This window comes from Numenius arquata, chromosome 2 (genome assembly GCF_964106895.1).
Source record: "Numenius arquata chromosome 2, bNumArq3.hap1.1, whole genome shotgun sequence".
NCBI lineage: Eukaryota > Metazoa > Chordata > Aves > Charadriiformes > Scolopacidae > Numenius > Numenius arquata.
The window spans coordinates 104955562-104974770 of NC_133577.1; the positions used below are offsets into that span (position 1 = coordinate 104955562).

Consider the following 19209-nt stretch of genomic DNA (forward strand, 5'->3'; position numbering starts at 1 on the left):
GGAGGGCAGCGCGGAGGGGTGGGGGGGGGATGCCCCTGTCCCTGTCGTGTCCCTGTCCCCGCGCGGCGTGGCCCGAGCATCCGGGACCGGGTCCGCCCGCTTCCAGGTTGCCGGGGCAGGGCTGCTTTCCCCTCCCACCCCCAGCAGCTACCAGCGTTATGCCGGGCCCTACCGCGGCTTGTCATCCACCCCAGGCAAAGGCAGGGAGCAGCCCCTGGCCGGCGGCCAGCCCTCTCCCTCGCAGCTACCTCCCCCGGGCCGGCCGCTCCGCAGAGCGGGATCCTCCTGCCTCCGGTCCTTCAAAGTCCTAGCGCACAGAAACCCGCGGCAGAGCGGCCAGCCAGCTCGGGGCAGCATGTCCGGTACCAAATACGTAGACTCGGAGGTAGGACCGCCGTGGGGACGGAGCCGGGACGCTGCGAGCTCCCCGCTGGCTGCCCCGCCGCCCTCCCGCCTTCCCCTCCGGGTACCTGCAGCGGCTCGGCCACCCGCTCCCGGGAGCGGGACGCGGGGGCAGCTCGGCGGGGGAGGGCGGACAACCGGGCACCTGCGGGCAAGGGACGGCGGGGCAGGGGAGACCCGGGGGGCTCGTCCCCTGCGGCCGAATCGGGGCCGCGGTGAGGGCGGTATGTGGAGGGCGCTACGGCGAGGGCGCCGGGGTGGAGGGGGCACGATGGTGGCGGCGCGGGGAAGGCGGTATAACGAGGGCAGTATAGTGAGGACAGTGCGGGGAGGGCGCCGCGGTAGAGGGGGCACGGGGGGGGGGGGGGGGGGGGCGCCCGGCTCCGGTCCGCGCCAGCAGGGCGATACGGGGCGAGCGGCGTGGGGAGGGCGGCGTGGGGAAGGGTAGCGCGGGGAGGGCAGTACGGGGATGTCAGCGCGGGGAGGGCAGTAGTGGGAGGGCGCTGCCGCTGCCCGCATTGCCCGTGGGGGCCGCGGCTGCGCCCTCCCCGCGTAGGGGCGGCCGCGCTCCGCCCTGGGGCAACGCGGCGGGGAGCGGGGCCGGGCGCGGGCGGTGCGGGGTCTGGGACGCCTGGCGGCGGGATCGGGATCGGGGTTGGGATCGGGAGCCAGCGCCGTGCCTGGTACTGCGGGGGTGTGGTGCGCGCCCCGCGGCCGCGGTTAAATAGCCGGGGCGAGAGCCGCCCCGCAGCCAGGCTCCCGCCGCTCCGCGCTCCCCCCGGGACCCGCGGCCGCCTCCCCCCAGCCCGCCCCTCCTGCCCTGCCCTGCCCTGCCCTGCCCGCCCCTCCGCGGCGCGGCTCTCCCCTCCCGCCCGCTCTCCCTCTCCGCAGGGCTTTCTCTACACGGCGCCCATCAGGGAGCAGGGCAACATCTACAAGCCCAACAACAAGATGATGGCAGACGAGCTGAGCGAAAAGGCGGTGCACGACGTGCACACCAAAGAGATCGACCTGGTCAACCGGGACCCCAAGCACCTCAACGACGACGTGGTCAAGGTGAGGGGGACCGGGGTGGGACGGGGCGAGGGGCGATGCCTGCTGAGACGGAGAACGCGGGGCACTGCCAGGGCGACAGCAGCCCGCAACCGCTCCCCTCCACCTGCTGCAAGAGGGGAAGGACCGGGGAAGATACGTTCCTAATTTACTTATCTTCTTTTTATAAATAAAAGGGAGAGGGTGCGGGGGAGAGGTCCAGGGCAGCCTGCTGGAGCTCCTTGCAGCTCCCCGGATCGGGACCGCATCCTGCGGCGGGGCTGTCCCTGCGCTCCCCGCCGGGGCTGCAGCGGGACGGGGCCCTGCGGGGCCGCCCCCCGCCGGGACGGGGGCTGGCGGCAGCCCTCCGGGGTAAGGGCCGCCCCGGAGCCGGGTTCCTGCAGCTGTCTGCCGGCAGGTCAGCCCCTGCAGCCGGGACATCCCGCCCGGGAGCGGGGGAAAAAAAGTTGCGTGACTGTGGGTAACACCGGCTGAGGGATTTTCCTTCCCTCGGGCAGGGCAGGGAGGTGGCAGCGAACCAGTGCACCAGAGCTCGCTGCGCTGCTGGGCATGGCCTGCGGGACAGGTCACCCTCCCTAAGCCAAGTGGGTACAAAATCAGATGGTTGTTTGGATTGGTTTCCTTGTTTTGGTTTGGTTTGTTTTCCTTGGTGTTTTTCCTTCCCTCGAGAAATGATAAATGGAAACAAGCTAGGCAAAATCTAACTGTGCCCTTGGCTAGATTTTTTTTTTTTTGTTCAGGTTTTTAATTCAGTGTTTGACTGTTTTGACAAATCAAGACTGGTGGATATTTTTGCTTGAAGTCACTTTAGTCAGAAAAAATCATAGAGATTGTCTTTCTCTTAGCAGACAAATTTTATACTGTGCATGTGAAAACTGAGGATGCTGTCATCTGAGCTTGTCAGAACCTAGGAAAAACAGGAGTTGGCCAGCTGTAGTGGGTGACTAAGCCACTAACTGGCTTATTTAGTGTCCAGCAGAGTCAGAGTGTGTGCAGTTCTCCATGTTTGTTGGTCAGGAAGACCCCTTATTGAAAAAGAGAAATATCACATTGTTTCCAGAGAATGAAAAGGTTGGACTCTGGTTCCTGAATGTATGTCAGTAAAATGATTCATGCTATGGGCAGGCAATATAGCGATATCCCGAGTAACCTTAAATTCCACTGACTTCAACACAATTTGAAGATGATGAATATGACTGGCCATCATGCTAAGAATTTTCTCTCAGAGCAGGCTATATCTTTCAGGAGCCATTATCAGCTTTGTGATCTAGAGAAAAAAAACGCATAAAGTTTTTATTTGCTTAGAAAAAAATCATCGGTGTACCTAATGCTACAAAACTTCCCTTGAAATGGTTGATTTTAAAAAGAAAGAGGGCAATTATTTCTTCTTCTACCCGCGAGGAGTAGCTGAGTAGACAGGGAATGCAAGAGCTGAAGAATGAAACTGCATCATGGCTTATTGCGTACATCAACAGAAGAAATCCCCAAAGCAACCAAACCTTCTGAGGATGAGTCATAGCCCCCAAGCAGGTCGGAATCCGGGTGTCCACAACTTAACTAGGGAAAGAAGGATCCTGCTGGGAAAAGAGGGAGACCACTGACGGAAAAAACTCCTAATGGACTTGAAAGAAACAGAAGCATACAAAGCCCATCCTGCCTTCTCTGCCTCCCATAGGGGCAATGATTAAGAAAGTTTGTTATGTCCAGTCATCTGAAAGAAAGTTGAAAAATAAGAATTATAGGACTGGAAAAAACAAGCCTTTCAGTTTGTCCTTTTGTAATAATTGTGGACCAACACATTCACTGAAAACCAGCAAAGAGCCAGAATACCGGTACTGCCCCTGTGTCAGCAAGCGAGCTCCTGGTAGTGCACGTAACCACATCAAGACAGGAATTTATCAAAACGAATTTGATGTTAGTCAGGATCTATTTTGCATCATAAAACCAGCAGCATTTGAAAAAAATGTGGGCATCGTAAAGCGGCATTTTCCTGCCTTGTTACAAGGATAAATAAGAATTACTTTGGTTTTTATAAGTATTTCTTGGATAGGTCCAACCTGAAAAGTAGAGAGAGGAATTTTGCCACAATTTGACTTTATTTGGACACTGCTTTCAGGTTCAGCCTATTAGACATAGCAATAAAGGTCAGACCCTGGTACCTAGGGGACAGGCTTGGATTGGGGTGGAGGTATACAGATTCAGTTCCTGCCTTAGCCATCAGTCTGTGGTCCCCGTCTGTCATGCATCTGCCTTTCTTACTTCAGCTGCAAAACAGCTCTGGGCAGAGTGTAAAAAATCTCAGTCTCAGTCGGGTACGGAAATTCAGAGAGAAAAAAGAGTTCAGGAGTGTTGTAACCCCAGAAGTATGGTTCAGGCTTAGCTCAGTTTTGTTTAGAGCCATTGCATTTTTCTAGATTCAGAACCTTCTGCTTTTTACCCAGCATTTAATGCATTTCTTGCCACTTGACTATGAGGCACAATAGCATGGAAACTGGGGACAAATCAGTCAGCCATGAAATAGAAATGATTAGACAGAGAACGAGGAATCTGCTCTGTAAGCAGCTCTCTAAAAGGCCTCAGTGTTGTCTGCATTCAAATACTTCCCATAGCACATTTTAAAAATAACCCTTGCTTGTGAGAAGCAGGAGACGTGTTCCCTTGATGTGCAACACACAGCATCTGCACAGCTTCCTCTGCAGCAGATACGTGGTGCTGGCAGCAATAGGGGAGGGATCCAGGCAAGAGGGAGAGACCCGGTGGAGATCCTTTTATATAAACTAGACTCATGGAGCAGCTTTATACCAAAGGTATTGGTGACCTCAGCTTTGCTCACGGTTTATCTTCAAATTAGCTACCAAGTAGGAGCTAAGTGCTGGGAGGTTTCCAGAAAAGTGGGGCAAAGGACTGGATTTCTGTCCAGAGAGGGATGGAAAATGAGGCCTTACCAAACCTGAGGTCCGCAGACAACAGAGTTGGTAGCTCTGTGCTGGAGGAAGCACGATCTAGTAAAATCACCAGAATTTCCTTCCTGTTCCAGTTCCTTCAGCAGGGAGCGGAAAGGAAGGAGCTTCTTCCTCACACGACTGCCCTCGTGCGTCACCTTGGCAGGGGGAGAATGTGCAATGGTGGTCCCATGCCTTGAGGCGCTGGCTTGTGAAGTTGGCTAGTCATGCAGGAGGCGAGGAGGGAATCTAGCAAGGGAGAAACAGCCTCTGTGCACCTGGGAGCTCTCCGGGAGTCAGTCTGGTGATTATACAGCTCTTTTGCCACACAGCTCTATCTATTTTGTATGTCCTTTGCTGGACGATTCTACTTGTGTCCCACAGTTTTTATTTATGTGTAGAGAGATGCCACAAACAGGATAGAAAGCTGATCGCTTTGTCTCTCTCATTTATTCCCCGATGATGGAGGTTTCACATGAAGGTGCCTGAAGTTCAGCCTTTGCTCTTCCCGTTTCTCAGCACAATATTTATGTTTTCCAGAGTATGGCTAAATTATAGCCTCCCAACTCTTTGGAGTTCAGAGTTTCTCAAAGTATTTGTGGTCAAGTCTGCACAAAGTTTACTGAATTTGGAAGAAGCAGAGGAGGGAAACAGTGTTTCTGCAGCTTGGGATTCTCAGTACTTCCTTGCTCCTTGCTCCTTGCTCCTTGCTCGGAATGGGGATGGACCTTGCAGCCAGCCCTGCAAAGTCTGCTCCTTTGGGTCTACTGACGACCAAAGGTGTAGTCACATCTGCAGCCAGATGATACTTTTTTCCTACGGTGGTGTGCCAGGAAGAAAAGCCTGTGCCTGGTCAGCCATCCAGAGCATGCTTATTATTTTCTTTCGAACAAGTGGTGTCTATCTGCTGTTTGTTGCGTAAGAGTCCTTTTCTCTCTGGAAAAAAAAATCCAGTACTTGGCTACAGATGTAAGGATGCAGAGCTTTTGTACCAAGTTTTAAACAGTTACGTATTCATGCCTTCCATTTAAAACTAATGCAGTTAAGGACAATTCATCTCACTGCAAAGAAAAGTCTGGAATTTTTAGTCAGATGTTAACCAATACCATAACACCCTTATGTAGGCATTAGGGAAGAAAGTATTACTCCTCCATTTTATAGCCATTTACAATTTCTGCCGCTTTTCTCATAAAAAGAGAGGTTTTTTTAAAAAGCAGTTTGCCATTTTATTTAATGCTTCATGATTACAGTCCCTCCCTGTTGCGCTGAGCACAGCATAAGATGCACAGAGGGATGACCAGGCAGACCATCTCCCATCTCCACACCTGAGAACCTCCTGGAAGGAAAGCAGGCCTCGTTCCCTGCTGGTTTCCGATGGGATGGCTAAGGCATTGAGGGCTGTCACTCTGACGTGACAGCATGTTTGACTTTGGCTATCCCCATGATACAATTCTGTTTCAAATACTTCTTCCAAGGCTAGTCTAGGAGTGAGAGATTAAAAACTTGAGCTATTATGAATGCCAGTTTCTATGAGGACTGAAAGAGGTCTTAGAGTTCTGAAAAACAGTTTTCTTGCACATTAATTAGGAGTTCCCAGGCATGGAATTTCTGAATGTCCATAAGATTACAGCTAATAATGGCATTTGTCCTAATGAAAGCTTCTTTCTCAAAAAAATGTGTTTGCGTTTAAGCTCATAGTATTATTAAAGCCTTATGCATTGCCTTCTTGCTTAGCATGATGAACATGAGTCATAACTCCATAGGAAAATCTTCACTTGGTGGTCATGGGGACAGAGCCAAAGATTCAGCATGGATGTTCCTCTTGTTAGAGTTTATTGGACACTATCTCAGATTCGGAGGAGACAAATACTTTTCATTTCTGATAAATTCAACGGAAATCAGATTATACATTAGAAAACTTTTAAGAACAATTTGAATTAATTTTAGAATTTTTAGCCCACTACATGGATAGAAATACCGTCTTCTGTTGAAGAGAGTATGAATGTCTTAAAAAAAAATAATTACTGAAATCCAAAACTCTCCAGAGGGAAGAGGGAAAATGAGTATAATAGAGTTGTCTGCCCATGAGGTCCCCAGTGAGAATTTGATCTTTGTTGTATTTCAGGCAACAGGGAGAAGAAAATATAAATGAACTTGGGTGATTCTGTAAAACTTGTAGTCTCTGGAAAACTGGAGAGAGATACAATTCTAAACTAAGACAAGTTTGTATTTCCCACAGCTCTCAAATACTCTTGTAGTAAACAGACAGTGGGATGAAATCTACATCGGCAGTTGATTTCTTGAGCTTTTTGATCCAGAACTACCATCTCTCTTTTCTAGACAAACAACAGTAGTCAATACCATCTTAGACTAAAAAGGATTAGTTATTTTGAAGATGAAGGAGAAGTTATGCCATTTAATTTCATTTGATTTATTGGGGAGGCAGGTTTAACTCTGTTAGTCCCTTTTTATTTTACTGGCAGATTTCCTATGAAATGTTTTTTAATAGTTTCAAAACAAACTTTGAATTTTATGCAATATCGTTCTTGTCAGAAATTATGTCATCAGATTAGCATTCAAAAAGACAAATAGTTTCGGTGCAACTATCCCCACACTAATGAGCACATTAATTGATAAAATTTGCACCCGAATTTATTCAACATAATCAAGGAGCTGTGCTATGGATGTTAGTGGGGCTGTCCAAGGGTGGGGTTTCTCCGCAGTCTCCTGTTTATCTGGCCCATGTACTTTATTTTCAAATAAATAGGAACTGATAAATTCAGCTTTGTAGATAAGAAGTGAGAAGATACTCTCACAGCTGAAGGTGAAAGCATCACATTCCCTGTCCAAACTCCTGCTGTGCTGAATTTATACTCACAATTCCAAAAAAGCCTAAGGGAGTCTCATAGAGGGATTGCAACACTTCCTCTGTCAGCTTTGAAATCCCATCTCAGAATTCAAACAAATACTACCAAAAAAAAGAAAGAGTTTTCCCTCAAGATCAGGTTAATATCTCCTGTAGACCTCAGCCATGAAGTCTCCCGTTGTTTTATGAAGTCCAAGTTCATAAGTCTCTGTTCTAGTGCAGTTTATGACAAGACCAGAACTGAAGACTAATGATGTCTTGATTTTTATGAAATACGAAAGAAGTAGCTACCTCGTATTTAAGGATCAGTAACTTAAGATCTTCCGTAAGAAAGACAACCTTATAACAGGAGCAATGCAGAGGCAAATTTTTTTTTTAAATAAAAGAAGAGGCAGCTGGCATCACTGCACACTCACTGTCAGCAATGAGCATATTTAGGTAGAAATGAGGGAAAAGGTGAGAACAAGTTGTACAGATTTGCTAAAAAAGAATTGCAGCAGTTAACAAGAATGTGTTTGTGGGTAGTAATCCTAGTGCAGAGTCTCCTCTCCTTAGACTCCCTTTACAAATGATAGAGAAAAGAGTGGTTTCCAGATCTAAAGCACCCTCCAGTTACCTGTCTCTCTTCACTCACTACCAAAGAGTCTAAGGTCATTATATTTCCCTTTCCCATTAGTGCCTAAATTTAGGATGGTTGAAGCTATAGCAAGTTCTGAAAAGTTATACTTAGTATCAGTTTATTATCTTAGTAGCAGGTCTGTAAACCTGCATTGAGGACAATATAATAATACAATACACTATTATAATATAATAATATAATGTATATTATATTTATATGTATAAAATAAATTATAATATGAAAATGTAATATAGAATCTGGTTACAGAATATCTTTACTTTTATTAATGTTTCTGTATTCTGGTTAACTCCAGATCCCGCTGCAATCAATAAAAGAATTCCCATTATCTTTAGCGTAGTCAAAGCTTCACTCCAGTGTTCATGTTGATGAATATACCTCTTTAAACATACAGATGGACAGACATATGTGAATGTACATACACACAGACGGATCAGAGTTCTTTGCTAAAGTAGCTGTATCAAACAAGGAACTGTGGAACATGAAACAAATAATAAAATTAAGAAAGCTGCTTAAGGGTTTCTCTTTGGGAAAACAGCGATAACCTCCCAGCAGCCCAGTTTCCAGGGAGGAAAACAGCCCCTTTATTTTCTGACTTGCTTACTCTGACAACATCAACGTTATTTTCCAAGGAACTTGCTGACATGACATCCCCACCTGCACAGGAAGTTTCGCTGTGTTTCAGAGGAGTGCAGATGTCTCCTTGAAGCTGCTAGTCTTTCCTTCTGCTGGACAATCCTGAGACAGGACAGGCAAGTGCTTCAGGAAGAGATCTCTGGAGAGTGGCTGGTTGCTGCAGTGCTGACCCATTGGCATCAGTCGCATTTTTCTCACGAGTACTTCCGCAGATTTCGATGAGCCTGCCCATCTGATAAAACAAAGCCCATCACCAGGGCTTTTCTGGTATGTCATCAGCAATTCAGCATGGGCAGGGAGCAGGAGGTTGTTCTCTCAGTAATTAGTAGCAAATTATTTTTTGGCTATTTTCGTTGATTTTCACTTTGTGAAATGGTGACCTGCAATCACAACCTTTTTCTAAGTCATGGCATTATTTAAAATCGTTCACAATCCACTTGAATATTGGTATGTGCACAGTCAGGGTCACTCCTGACTGGACTAGTTTTCTTCTCTGGCTAGAAGAGTGCAGTCCTTCAAATCTGCTTTCCAACATGAATATCCTTGTTTGTTAAAGCATTGTTTGCTTTTCTGGCATACTCTATAGTACTCAGGAAAGATTCACTATTTCCATTAAGAGATGTGCCAGCAGAACACTCATTTCGTGCCATATTATGGAAAGCAGGCACAGGGCGACAGGGAATGTAAGGCAAATTCATTCGCCGGTTTGAACTAGTAACTGGGGTGGAACAGTTCTGCTTGCTTTTGTAGGGTTTATTCTGCCCGGGAATTACTTGTTTGTCATTTTTCTGCATTTAACCAGCTTTACGCAAAAGCTATGGTCCTAGCCATCTGTACTCATGGCATTTCTGGTTTTGTGCAAAGGAATGAGTGTTGTGCCCACCGATCTGGACAGTCCCCACAACAGCAGTGTGCTCTAAGGCAGAATTCAGGGCTGACAGTCAGAGCCTAATCTTGCTGTACCCCAGCCTGGAGGGACTCTTGTGGTTCCCTTGTTAGATGTTTGCCACCATACCAGGAGTCACAGTGATTTCTTGTCTTGTGATGGGATTTATGCCATCTCTGAACACTGCTGGATGTTCATGCTTTGTAGTCGCCCATGCTATAGCCTGAGGTTTATATAAATACACTGGAATAGAATGAGTTTTGGCTTTATAACACACCTGAGGGCACCTAATGTTTGCTGTTGGAAACAATGATTAGCAAGGAAGTGAAACATCTAGGCATCATGAAGCTGTATGTTTTCAGGAACAAAGTAGCAGCTTCTTTTCATAACTGCAGGTAAACACTTAAAAGGGTGAATGACTTCTTAGAGTAGAAGCAAGTGAAGACACTGTTCAAGTTCCTGTAACTTCATGCAACCAAGGTGAGGATGTGCATCCTCAGGGAGAGCGTTGGACCCCTTTGCAATGCTGACAGCCCCATGTCCTCCTGTTCCTCTTTCATGTAGCCCTGCAGCCATGAAGTGCTACCGTGTGCTACGCCCTACACCTTCAAAATAGTGAAGTCTCCTGGTGTCTGAGCAGTGAGGGAAGGGACAAGAGCAGCTTTACCCCCTATGAGTCCCAACACCTCCCATGCTCTTTCCCTTGGATTCGGTAGAAACAACCTAATACGCTTTTTCATCCTTTTCCAATAAACTGTGGTAGTGGTCAGCAAGACACGCACCAGAAGATATGGAAACATGATCTTTCAAAGGGTCAAGGAAACATGTAGATGTTTATCTGGTATCGCTGATTTAACAGAATGGTTGTGAGCTTATTGCTTAGGGTTTTTTTGCTTCTGCTGTGATGCCTTTGTTTTCCAAGCACTGTAACTGTCAATTTTTAAGTTTCAAATAGTATTTGGAAGTATGAACACTAATAATGATCTCATATGCTTATGCATTTTCTAATTTTTAATAACATACACCACAGCCTTCTCCAAAGTTTGTAGTGCTGCACCTGACTTGAACATCATCTCCCAAATGTAACTCGTAATCTTTTATACATTTTCTTCTGATGAATGTTTCTTTAGAAGACATTGAGTGCATTCAGAAATTTTACAAGTTGAATTTATCACAGCAGAAAAAAAAAAGATTTTATCTGCCTTTTTCTGTATGTCTATTCCAGGTCTTACAGGGACACAATATAATCTGGTGAAACAGTATTCTACTTACAGTCTTGATGTCAGGGAAAAAAAAGTTTAAAAACAGCACAGGGTAAGCAGTAAAGACAGTTCCCATACTCTGTGCTAAAAATGTAAAGAAACTAGCTTGTGACTCCTTCTTGTATAAATATATATTCAGACTTGACTACAGGCCTGGTCTGGCAGAGTATGTAAGTATATTGACATCAGTGGGACGGTTCACATTTTTCAAGTTGTGTGCATATTTAAGGGGTTTGCTTGGTTAGGGATATTAGTGATCAATTGAGAGATCCAGTAAGGATCTGAGCATCTCTTTGCTGACTACAAAAGGTATTGATGGCACTCCAAAATGTAGGCATCCTCAGCACTTGTTTGGGTTCCTCCTCAGTGGAGTAGTGGTGGTGCCTCTCTATGCAAACTGCATGCTGTGAGCACCGTGGCAGCACACAGCCACCATACAGGAAGGTTTGAGTAATTGCAGTTCCAATCACAGAAATGTAGATTAGGTCAAAGCTGCCATAAAATGCTCATGGCCTTAATAATTTTTCCTGATAAACCTAGCACAGTAATTTTGTCTATGTAACGGATAATACATACCTCGAAGAACAAACTTTTGAGGGGAAGCACAACTGGTAAGTAGGCAATTTGAAGTTGGCATTTGACACACTTTTCCAGCCTGCCAAGTTTTGATACATAGCGACTAAAGTGGCACAGTCAACAGGTCAACTACTTTCATATGTAAAGCTTATATTCTTGAGTCAGCTGGGTTTTTTTAGAAAAAAACAGTAACTTCACACTGTTGAGCTTTTTTAATGACTTTTTTTTTAAAGAGTCGTAGAAAAAAGAAGACAAATTCCCCATACCGTTTCCCTTTCTTGTAAATAAATCTCTTTTAGAATCAAAGGAGGTTCCTTAATTTCCTGATAAAAGTTTAATAAACATATGCAGAGCAAAAGAAGCTGCGGCAATTCTCATAGCAGAATCAGACAAAAGCTTCAAGCAATGTAAAAACTGGCTTTACCAAACTGAATAGTAGGAAACAAAGAATAGCTGAAGTCAGGAAGTGTATTGTAGGCATGGAACAGGAGTTGATAGTGTTTAATAGCTTTGGCTGAAACAGGAGGCTGTAGTGAGTTATTAGCATCCTTTAGAGGGTCAAAGCAAATTTCCTTTACTTCTCTCCTTGTCACAAGTGAACGTGCCTGTATTTTCATGAGCTTGGCAAATGACTCACCCTGATTTTCACAGCGCACCCTGACTGCTCTGGAGGAGCAAAGTGCACACTGGACATGCAATCTACTGAACAAGACCTGTGCCTAACCTAAGCATGCCTTTATGTAGATAAAACAGAGCTTTTCACAAATTTACATGCACATGATGCTTTGGCAAAAGTGGCCTCGAGAACAATACCCCACAAAAAGTATCTTGTCCTTGCAAGCCAGTTAGGTTCATTTCCAGAAATTAGAGTGTTTTTCTTCCCTAGGATCATATTTCTGGCCACTTCTCTTTCTCCTCTCAGTCCTATTTTTACTTTACTTAGTTCACTTGGACTCCCGTTATCAGTCTGGTGACACTCACTGTCACTGAGTGCTGCCGACCTGAAAACCAGGGGACAGTGAGAGACGAGACTGAGAAGCAAGTAATCTGAGTGATGTAGGGCAAAATGCATCCAGCCACCCATTCCTCCTGCTGCCTGTGGAGGACTGATCCCTGGGAGTTAAAAACAGGATCTTTCATGGGAGTGGTTCAGTGCAGGAAGAATCTGGGTGATATCTCAGTTCCTGCAGTACAAGGACTTATCTGTACTGCCTGAACAGTGAAACAAATAGCGTGTTTCCCAGCCAGTGGATTTGTACGTGATCTGTTGAGAAGCAGAAGAGCCCAGATTACCTCAATTCTTTGCTTGTCTTTATTTAGACCATACATTGCTGCGGGTAAGTCTGGGTTTGGACAGCACTGCAGAAGTTTGTGTTCTAGTCGTAGCTGGACTCTCTTGTATACGTAATTTCATGGCTTTCAAGGAGATAGCAGCTTCATTCTAACACTGTTCAGCTGAGAGGTTTTAGAGGTTTTCTTTCTTTTCACTCTCCAGTTTAGTATCTCCCTTACTCAAAGGGGAGCATGGGTCTCGAGGAATAATGAAATGGGAAAGATGATGGTGAGGCATCAGTTATGTTATGTAGTTATCCTATAGCACCATCCATTCAGGTTGTGTGCATTAGTAGAAACATTTCTACAGCTGTTAAAATTGCTCCAAGAAAGTAACCTCTTGACAATTTTTAGTGGTACAAAAACACTGCTCTTTTCTTCTCACAGGCAGATTGATTCCTGAGTGCTTTTAGGACAACAGTGTATGACTTGAGCTGGGAAATCCTGGCCAAAAATATATCATAAATGTTCTAATATTAGCATCATCTCCTGGAATGAGGACAGGGCTGTCCATCTGGAAATGTTACATGGCATGATTCTTCTGTCATCTCCCCAGGATTAACTCCATGGACATCTTGGAGCGCACAACAGGCTAAAAACATGAGTTACTGAGAATCACGATTACAGAAAGTTTACTGTTTGATTTGAAAACCAATGAGTTTACTGGCTTCCATTTTCCAGTAAAGCATTCATTGTAATGAATTACTTTGAAAAGATTCAAATTACAGGCCAGTCTTACTATTTATTTTAAAAGTTCTAGAAACTTCACATTAACCTATGGTCTCTTTTTGCATGCCAAAAACATGGCATGATAAAAATAGGTCCCACTTAGCTAAAGTAAAGATGTAACCATGAAAAGACTGATGGAGCTCAACGCACGCTTGCTTTCCCGCTGAGATTTAGTATTTCCTTTATGGGCCAGTTATAAAAATACAAGATATACTCTGCCACAACAGAACTGAATAAAAAGACTCTAGGTGTGACCCTGCATCGTCCCCGATGCACTGAGCTGCAGTGTGATGGCTGTGTGCACAAACTGGCTCTGCCAGTGGTCACACCAGCTGGTGGGAAGCACAAAATCAGTTGCCAGAAGTTACAGAATAAGAGTGCTATGCCTAACCTATGAGAAAAAAAAAAAAAAAGGACTTTTCATGTAGTAGCATTTTTTGAAAAGTAAATTTTTTTTGCTGTAATCAGCTTGAGGTTTGCCATCATCTGCATATTTTTATTTTTTGATTTCAAGGCAAATGTTGATGATAAACCAAGAACATCCATTCACTTTGAAAATGAGCTAACATGGGATATGAGCTACAACAAAAAGTTTGCTTTTGAATAGCTGCAGAAACAGATACTAGAAGTATACTTACTTGTATATTCCAAAAAGAAAATATACTTGTTCCATAAAGTCAGGCATACCTTTTTCTCAGTATTCAGCTCAATCAGATTTCAGTGAACAATATACAGATCTTGAAATCATCTGGGGGGACAGGAATAAGACAATGAGATACCATCATCCGTACATATCATTGACTTCTCTGTGTATACATCTGCAACCTTTTCTTCTTTCTTTCATGATGCAGTACTAAAATCCTGTGATTGATACGAAGACATCTGAATGTTTCATTTGGTAAAAAGATCACAATACGTCCAGGAAAGTTCCTTGCCCTGTCTTACTAGACTGCAGCTAACTTTTAAATGACTGATTCATGTAATTATTTTATGGTCAATGTACTTCATAAAGCAGATTTTTGGTCAGTTGTGTAGTCCCCAAACAAAACTTTTGTATCTAATAACCCCACAATGGAAATGGAGAGCATATTGTTGCCTGTGATGCCTTTCCCAGAATTAGAGTTATTTCCAACAGAGATTCAGTCTTGCACCCACTGAAATTGCAGAGCCCAAATAATTTCCAATTTCTTGTCTTCACGCAGTAGTGAATGCAGTGTACTTCCTATACTGTCTTTAGAAACTGATTTCAAGGAAACTGTTTTCTAAGATTTGTACCAAAAATTCATGTGCACGGTCTGCAGAAGCAGAGGTAATTTCATATCCATAGAACTATTGCAGAAGAGAACCATGATTCAAACTCTCTTTCAATTTTCCATTTTTGTAGCTGTTATTTAAAATTATGCTGTCCAGTTTCAGAAAGTCCAGACAGACTTTTGGCTCTGCATGCCTTTTGGACAAGTGCACAGTGCTGAGGTGTGTTCCTTGGGTACTCCGCTGACACCAGTAATATGTCTAATTAAGCCAGCTTGATGTTGGGCATTCAAGATACTTGATACCACAACTGATTCAGAAATTTCCTCCCAAGGACTTTAAGTAAAGCTTAAAGCCTCCTCCCAAGCCATTTAAGTAAATTGCACCAAAAGTGTGCACTTTTGCTTTGGAATTATCTTTTTTATTTAAGAAACTGGAATGTCCAGTGGTTTTATAGCATTTTTCCCTTTGTTGGTAACTTCTGTTCGGAAGTGATTGAAGACTCAACAGGAGAGTGGGAGGAGTTCTTTCCAATTGTTACGTGTGTTTTAGTTTAAAAGTAGTGATTGCAAGCCTTTTCCTACAGTATGAGTATTGCTTATGTACATACTGAGTGTATGTATATATTCACCTCCTTCCAGCATGCTAAGGTACTGTTGTCGGAGTATCTGAGGCCGCTGACCCATACCATATTTATCCTGCTCCTGTAAATCTTCACTTACGGCAGCAGCAGCATCTCACTTTGGGATCCAGTCCCAGGAATGCAATTTCTTTTTTCCTTTCATCCGATTTAAACAGTCGTTTAGTTTCTTGCAGAGGAATAGTGTTGTGATGTTCTCTTTCCTGTTGAATGCAGTACCTATACAATTGGTTGTGCTAACTAAATTAAATATCCTGTATTGTGGGTTATATCAAACACATGTTTGTGTGACGTGGAGCTGAACCATCATCGCAATTCTGTTAATTTTCTAATAGAAATGTTATGACAATTAAGCTTCCTGAATAGCTCGTTATTTCAACAGAGAGCAGTAAAATATATCTGTTGGAATGCACTGCTTCCTTAGGTGACTTTCTGAATGATTTATGAATAGCCAAAACTATGAAATATGTGGAAGAGTATGTTTCTTCTAAATATTAACATGTTAGCCTGGCCATGTCCTTCATGAACAGTGTTAGCCCATAAACAGGATAGGGTAGAACAAAACTACTCTAATGTGAAGGGCCTCCTTATGTTAAATAAAATGAAAGAGCTCCCTAACCCTTTCAGACTAAGGAGGAGCTCCACCTGATGCAGATCTAAATCCAGGATTTTATTTTTCAGTCCAACAAGAACTATGTATGCCTGTTTCAAAGTATATATTTAAATAGCTAGCCTCACTGTTGATTCACTGTCAAAATTCAGCAATGATTTCAACAAGGAAGGATGGGAAAATTTGGACCAATAAAACACATTTTATTGATTCATGCTTGAGATGTGTAAAAACTTAAAGTAGTGACTGCGTTTATTCCATTCTTAAAGATGTGAAACAGTTACATTAGGCAATGAAAGCATGACGATTCTGTTCACCTGCTTTGTCCCTTACGTAGCCTTTAAGGGTACTGCATGCCGTTGGGGCTGGAGGAGATGACGAATATATATTCAGTTTTGTCAACATCTCCATCTGGAAGTTAGGTGTCTAATTTTGAGCTACTCATCAAGGCTCCCTGGTAGTCAGGGGAGAAAGGTAGTCCCTGGAGAAAGATAGGTACTGAAGATTCATGACTTAAATGTTGTGTTAAAATGGGTTGAATCATGTTGGGATGTCGGAAGTACGTGCTTCAGTGTTTTGTTGCAGGGGACCGTTGCTCTCCAGAAAGGTGTTTCTGGAATCCACCCTTGATGCAAATGTCTGACTGACCTAACTTTGTGTTCTTTGCTGCAGATTGATTTTGAAGATGTGATTGCTGAGCCAGAGGGAACACACAGCTTTGATGGGATTTGGAAGGCCAGTTTTACCACCTTCACTGTAACAAAATACTGGTTTTATCGTTTACTGTCAGCAATCTTTGGCATTCCTATGGCTCTCATCTGGGGCATCTACTTTGCCATTTTGTCGTTCCTGCACATCTGGGCGGTGGTGCCGTGCATAAGGAGCTACCTGATTGAGATCCAGTGCATTAGCCGCGTCTACTCGATCTGCATCCACACGTTCTGCGACCCACTGTTTGAGGCCATAGGCAAAGTGTTCAGCAGCATCCGAGCCACAGTACGGAAAGAGATTTGAGGGACATTTCAAGGAGAGCCATCAGTCTAGGAAGGGGGTGGGGGTTTTGTGTTGTTTGGAGTGTTTTGGTGCCAGTTTCGTGTTTCCCAAAGCAACATACAGCAACTGGTGGTGGATGTACTGGCCCAAAACACAGAATCACTTGCTCAGTTTCTTTTTTTACTGTTTATTCTTACTGGACTACTTGCTGCTGCTTTTTTTTTTTTTTTTTTCCCCCTTCAGTCTGCTTTTCAAACTAACCTTAAATGGCTATTCTTCCATGCCAGCTCCATAGCGTTTTGCTGGCTGTTCAATTCAGAGACTGAAGTGTTATTGGATGGCTTTTTCTCTCACCCTTCATTCCTTGTGAGATAAATCCACAGTGATACTGAAGAACGACAAAAATGCTTTCCAACACTGTAAAGCCATTCATTTTATTGTGGCCAAAGAGCGCAGAGCTATTGCAGCAGAGTGAACGTGACCAGCTGGCAGGTTTTAGCAGAATGTTCTTTTTCAATTGGATTGTCACTTGACTGCAGCTGTTTACAGTCATGGTCAGATACGGTGCACTATGAATAAGTTAGTTAAGTAAACAAATTACTGAACTAATATATGTCCCCCAAAAATCTAACACTTTATCAGGTTTGGAGACATTGACACGGGAAAGCTTTTCATGTGCCTAAAAAGCTTCGGTCGGTGCCTTTCTGTCTCATTCTCTCTTGGAAGTTTGCATCCAGTCGTTTCTCAACCTTTGCTAGGATTGCAGAGGCAAGGCTGCAGTTGAGAACTGAAACTGGTCATTATGGAAATGTTTTCCCCGCTGTGACTTCTGACACATCCCTTAGCGAGTATTTACGTGCTTCTCTCATAGGCAGCTTCTTGGTTTGTTTTTTTTTTTTGCAAAGTATTCGTATAAATACATACCGCAGGTATGCCAGAGATAACCCTGAGTTACAAGAAAAATGAAGATGTGCCAAACACAAGCCACGTGAGGCCAAGGAGGAGCTGCCCCTGAGAGAAACTTTTTCTATCCGCTTTCAAAGCTTCCCCACCAGCAGAAGTCAGGAGGCCACTAGCGTGCAGCTTATTTTCAGGAGAACTGGCGCTTTGCTGAGTCTAAACTGATCCGTCGCAAGAGACGGTTTAGAAACTTCACATTTGTGGGTTGGTTTGTGCGTTTTTAGCTGAGCTGCAACATCAGGAAGTCTTAAACGGAGGGTGTTGTGTGAAACTGCCGTGTTGCAAAGTGCAGGGCCTGGAAAGCAAAGCCTTTGCAGCACGTTCTGATGCTGTGACCTGCAGGAGCTTTTTGCCCTCGTGATAGTACTGTGTTCAGAGGTGCGCTCTGCACCCTCATACGGTTTGCGTGAAGCATCTGTAAAATAGTTGTGAGGCTGATCAGCTTTATCGTAAGCCAAGCTGGGGCCTGAGCCTGCTCCAGTTGGGATCTCCAGCAAACCAGTTCTTGACCTCAAGAGAGTGCAAGATTTGGCCCTTGGGATGAGCAGGGAGCTGTCTGGTACACCTGCAGCTTTTTTATTTAGCGCTGATATTTCACATATTGCTTTACTTAACACGGGAGTGCCTTCGGTTCAGTTTCTGCCAAAGCATTGAAAACTTTAGGAAATGCTGCATTTTTTAAGGGGGGAGGGAGGGAAGAGGGAAGAGGGTGCACAAAAAAAGTTACAAAGCTATTAACTACTATTGTTTGCATTTAAAACAGACACTGGTATGGATATAGTTTTATGTTTTTCTATGTACATAATGGAGAGTGTACTATTATAGATTTTTTCAGTATTAAAAACAAGCGAGATTGTAAACAAGAAATATTTTATCTTTTTATGAGGAAAATCACTCTGAGGAAAACCTTCTTGATTTACCATGTATATCCTGAAAGATGTCTGTTCACTTAGAGTTACTAGTCCCTAATCCAAATACATTGCTGATCCGAGACATTTACATTGTTGTTATATGCTTACAGATATAACTGACACTTTTTTTTAATTCTGCATGTACGTTAAAGACTACAATAAAAAGACGTTTAATGGTAGCTCCTGTCTGACTTCTTTTTCCTTGAAAGTCATAGGAACAAATCTCACGTTATTAGGAAAAGCCCAGTATTTTTTGATAACGCGATGTCATTTGTTTCTTAACAAAGAAAGCACAAAACAGTCTTAATCTGTGGTTCAGGATCTGACTTGGGAAGGTTTTCCCCAACAAAAAAATGACATTTTACTCCCAAGTAAATATTTTCTGCTGCTAAATAAGTAGGTAGTAGAACTAGTGAATACAGCATTGAATAGGGAGCCTAAGCTTAATGATGACAAATTCCATTGCTTTCTTGTTCCTCATTTTCCCTGCATTTCAAATTAGGATAATTATGTTTTCTTGTAG

General features: G+C 43.9%; 1 protein-coding gene across 1 annotated transcript; it reads left to right on the plus strand.

Annotated features, from left to right (window-relative positions):
* Positions 1–318: 318 nt before the first annotated feature.
* Positions 319–18864, plus strand: CAV1 (caveolin 1). The gene is made up of 3 exons (XM_074168211.1): positions 319–385; positions 1294–1458; positions 16495–18864. Exons 1-3 carry the CDS (start codon positions 356–358, stop codon positions 16834–16836), a joined length of 537 nt encoding a protein of 178 aa, XP_074024312.1. The 5' UTR covers positions 319–355; the 3' UTR covers positions 16837–18864.
* The last annotated feature ends 345 nt before the right edge of the window (positions 18865–19209 follow it).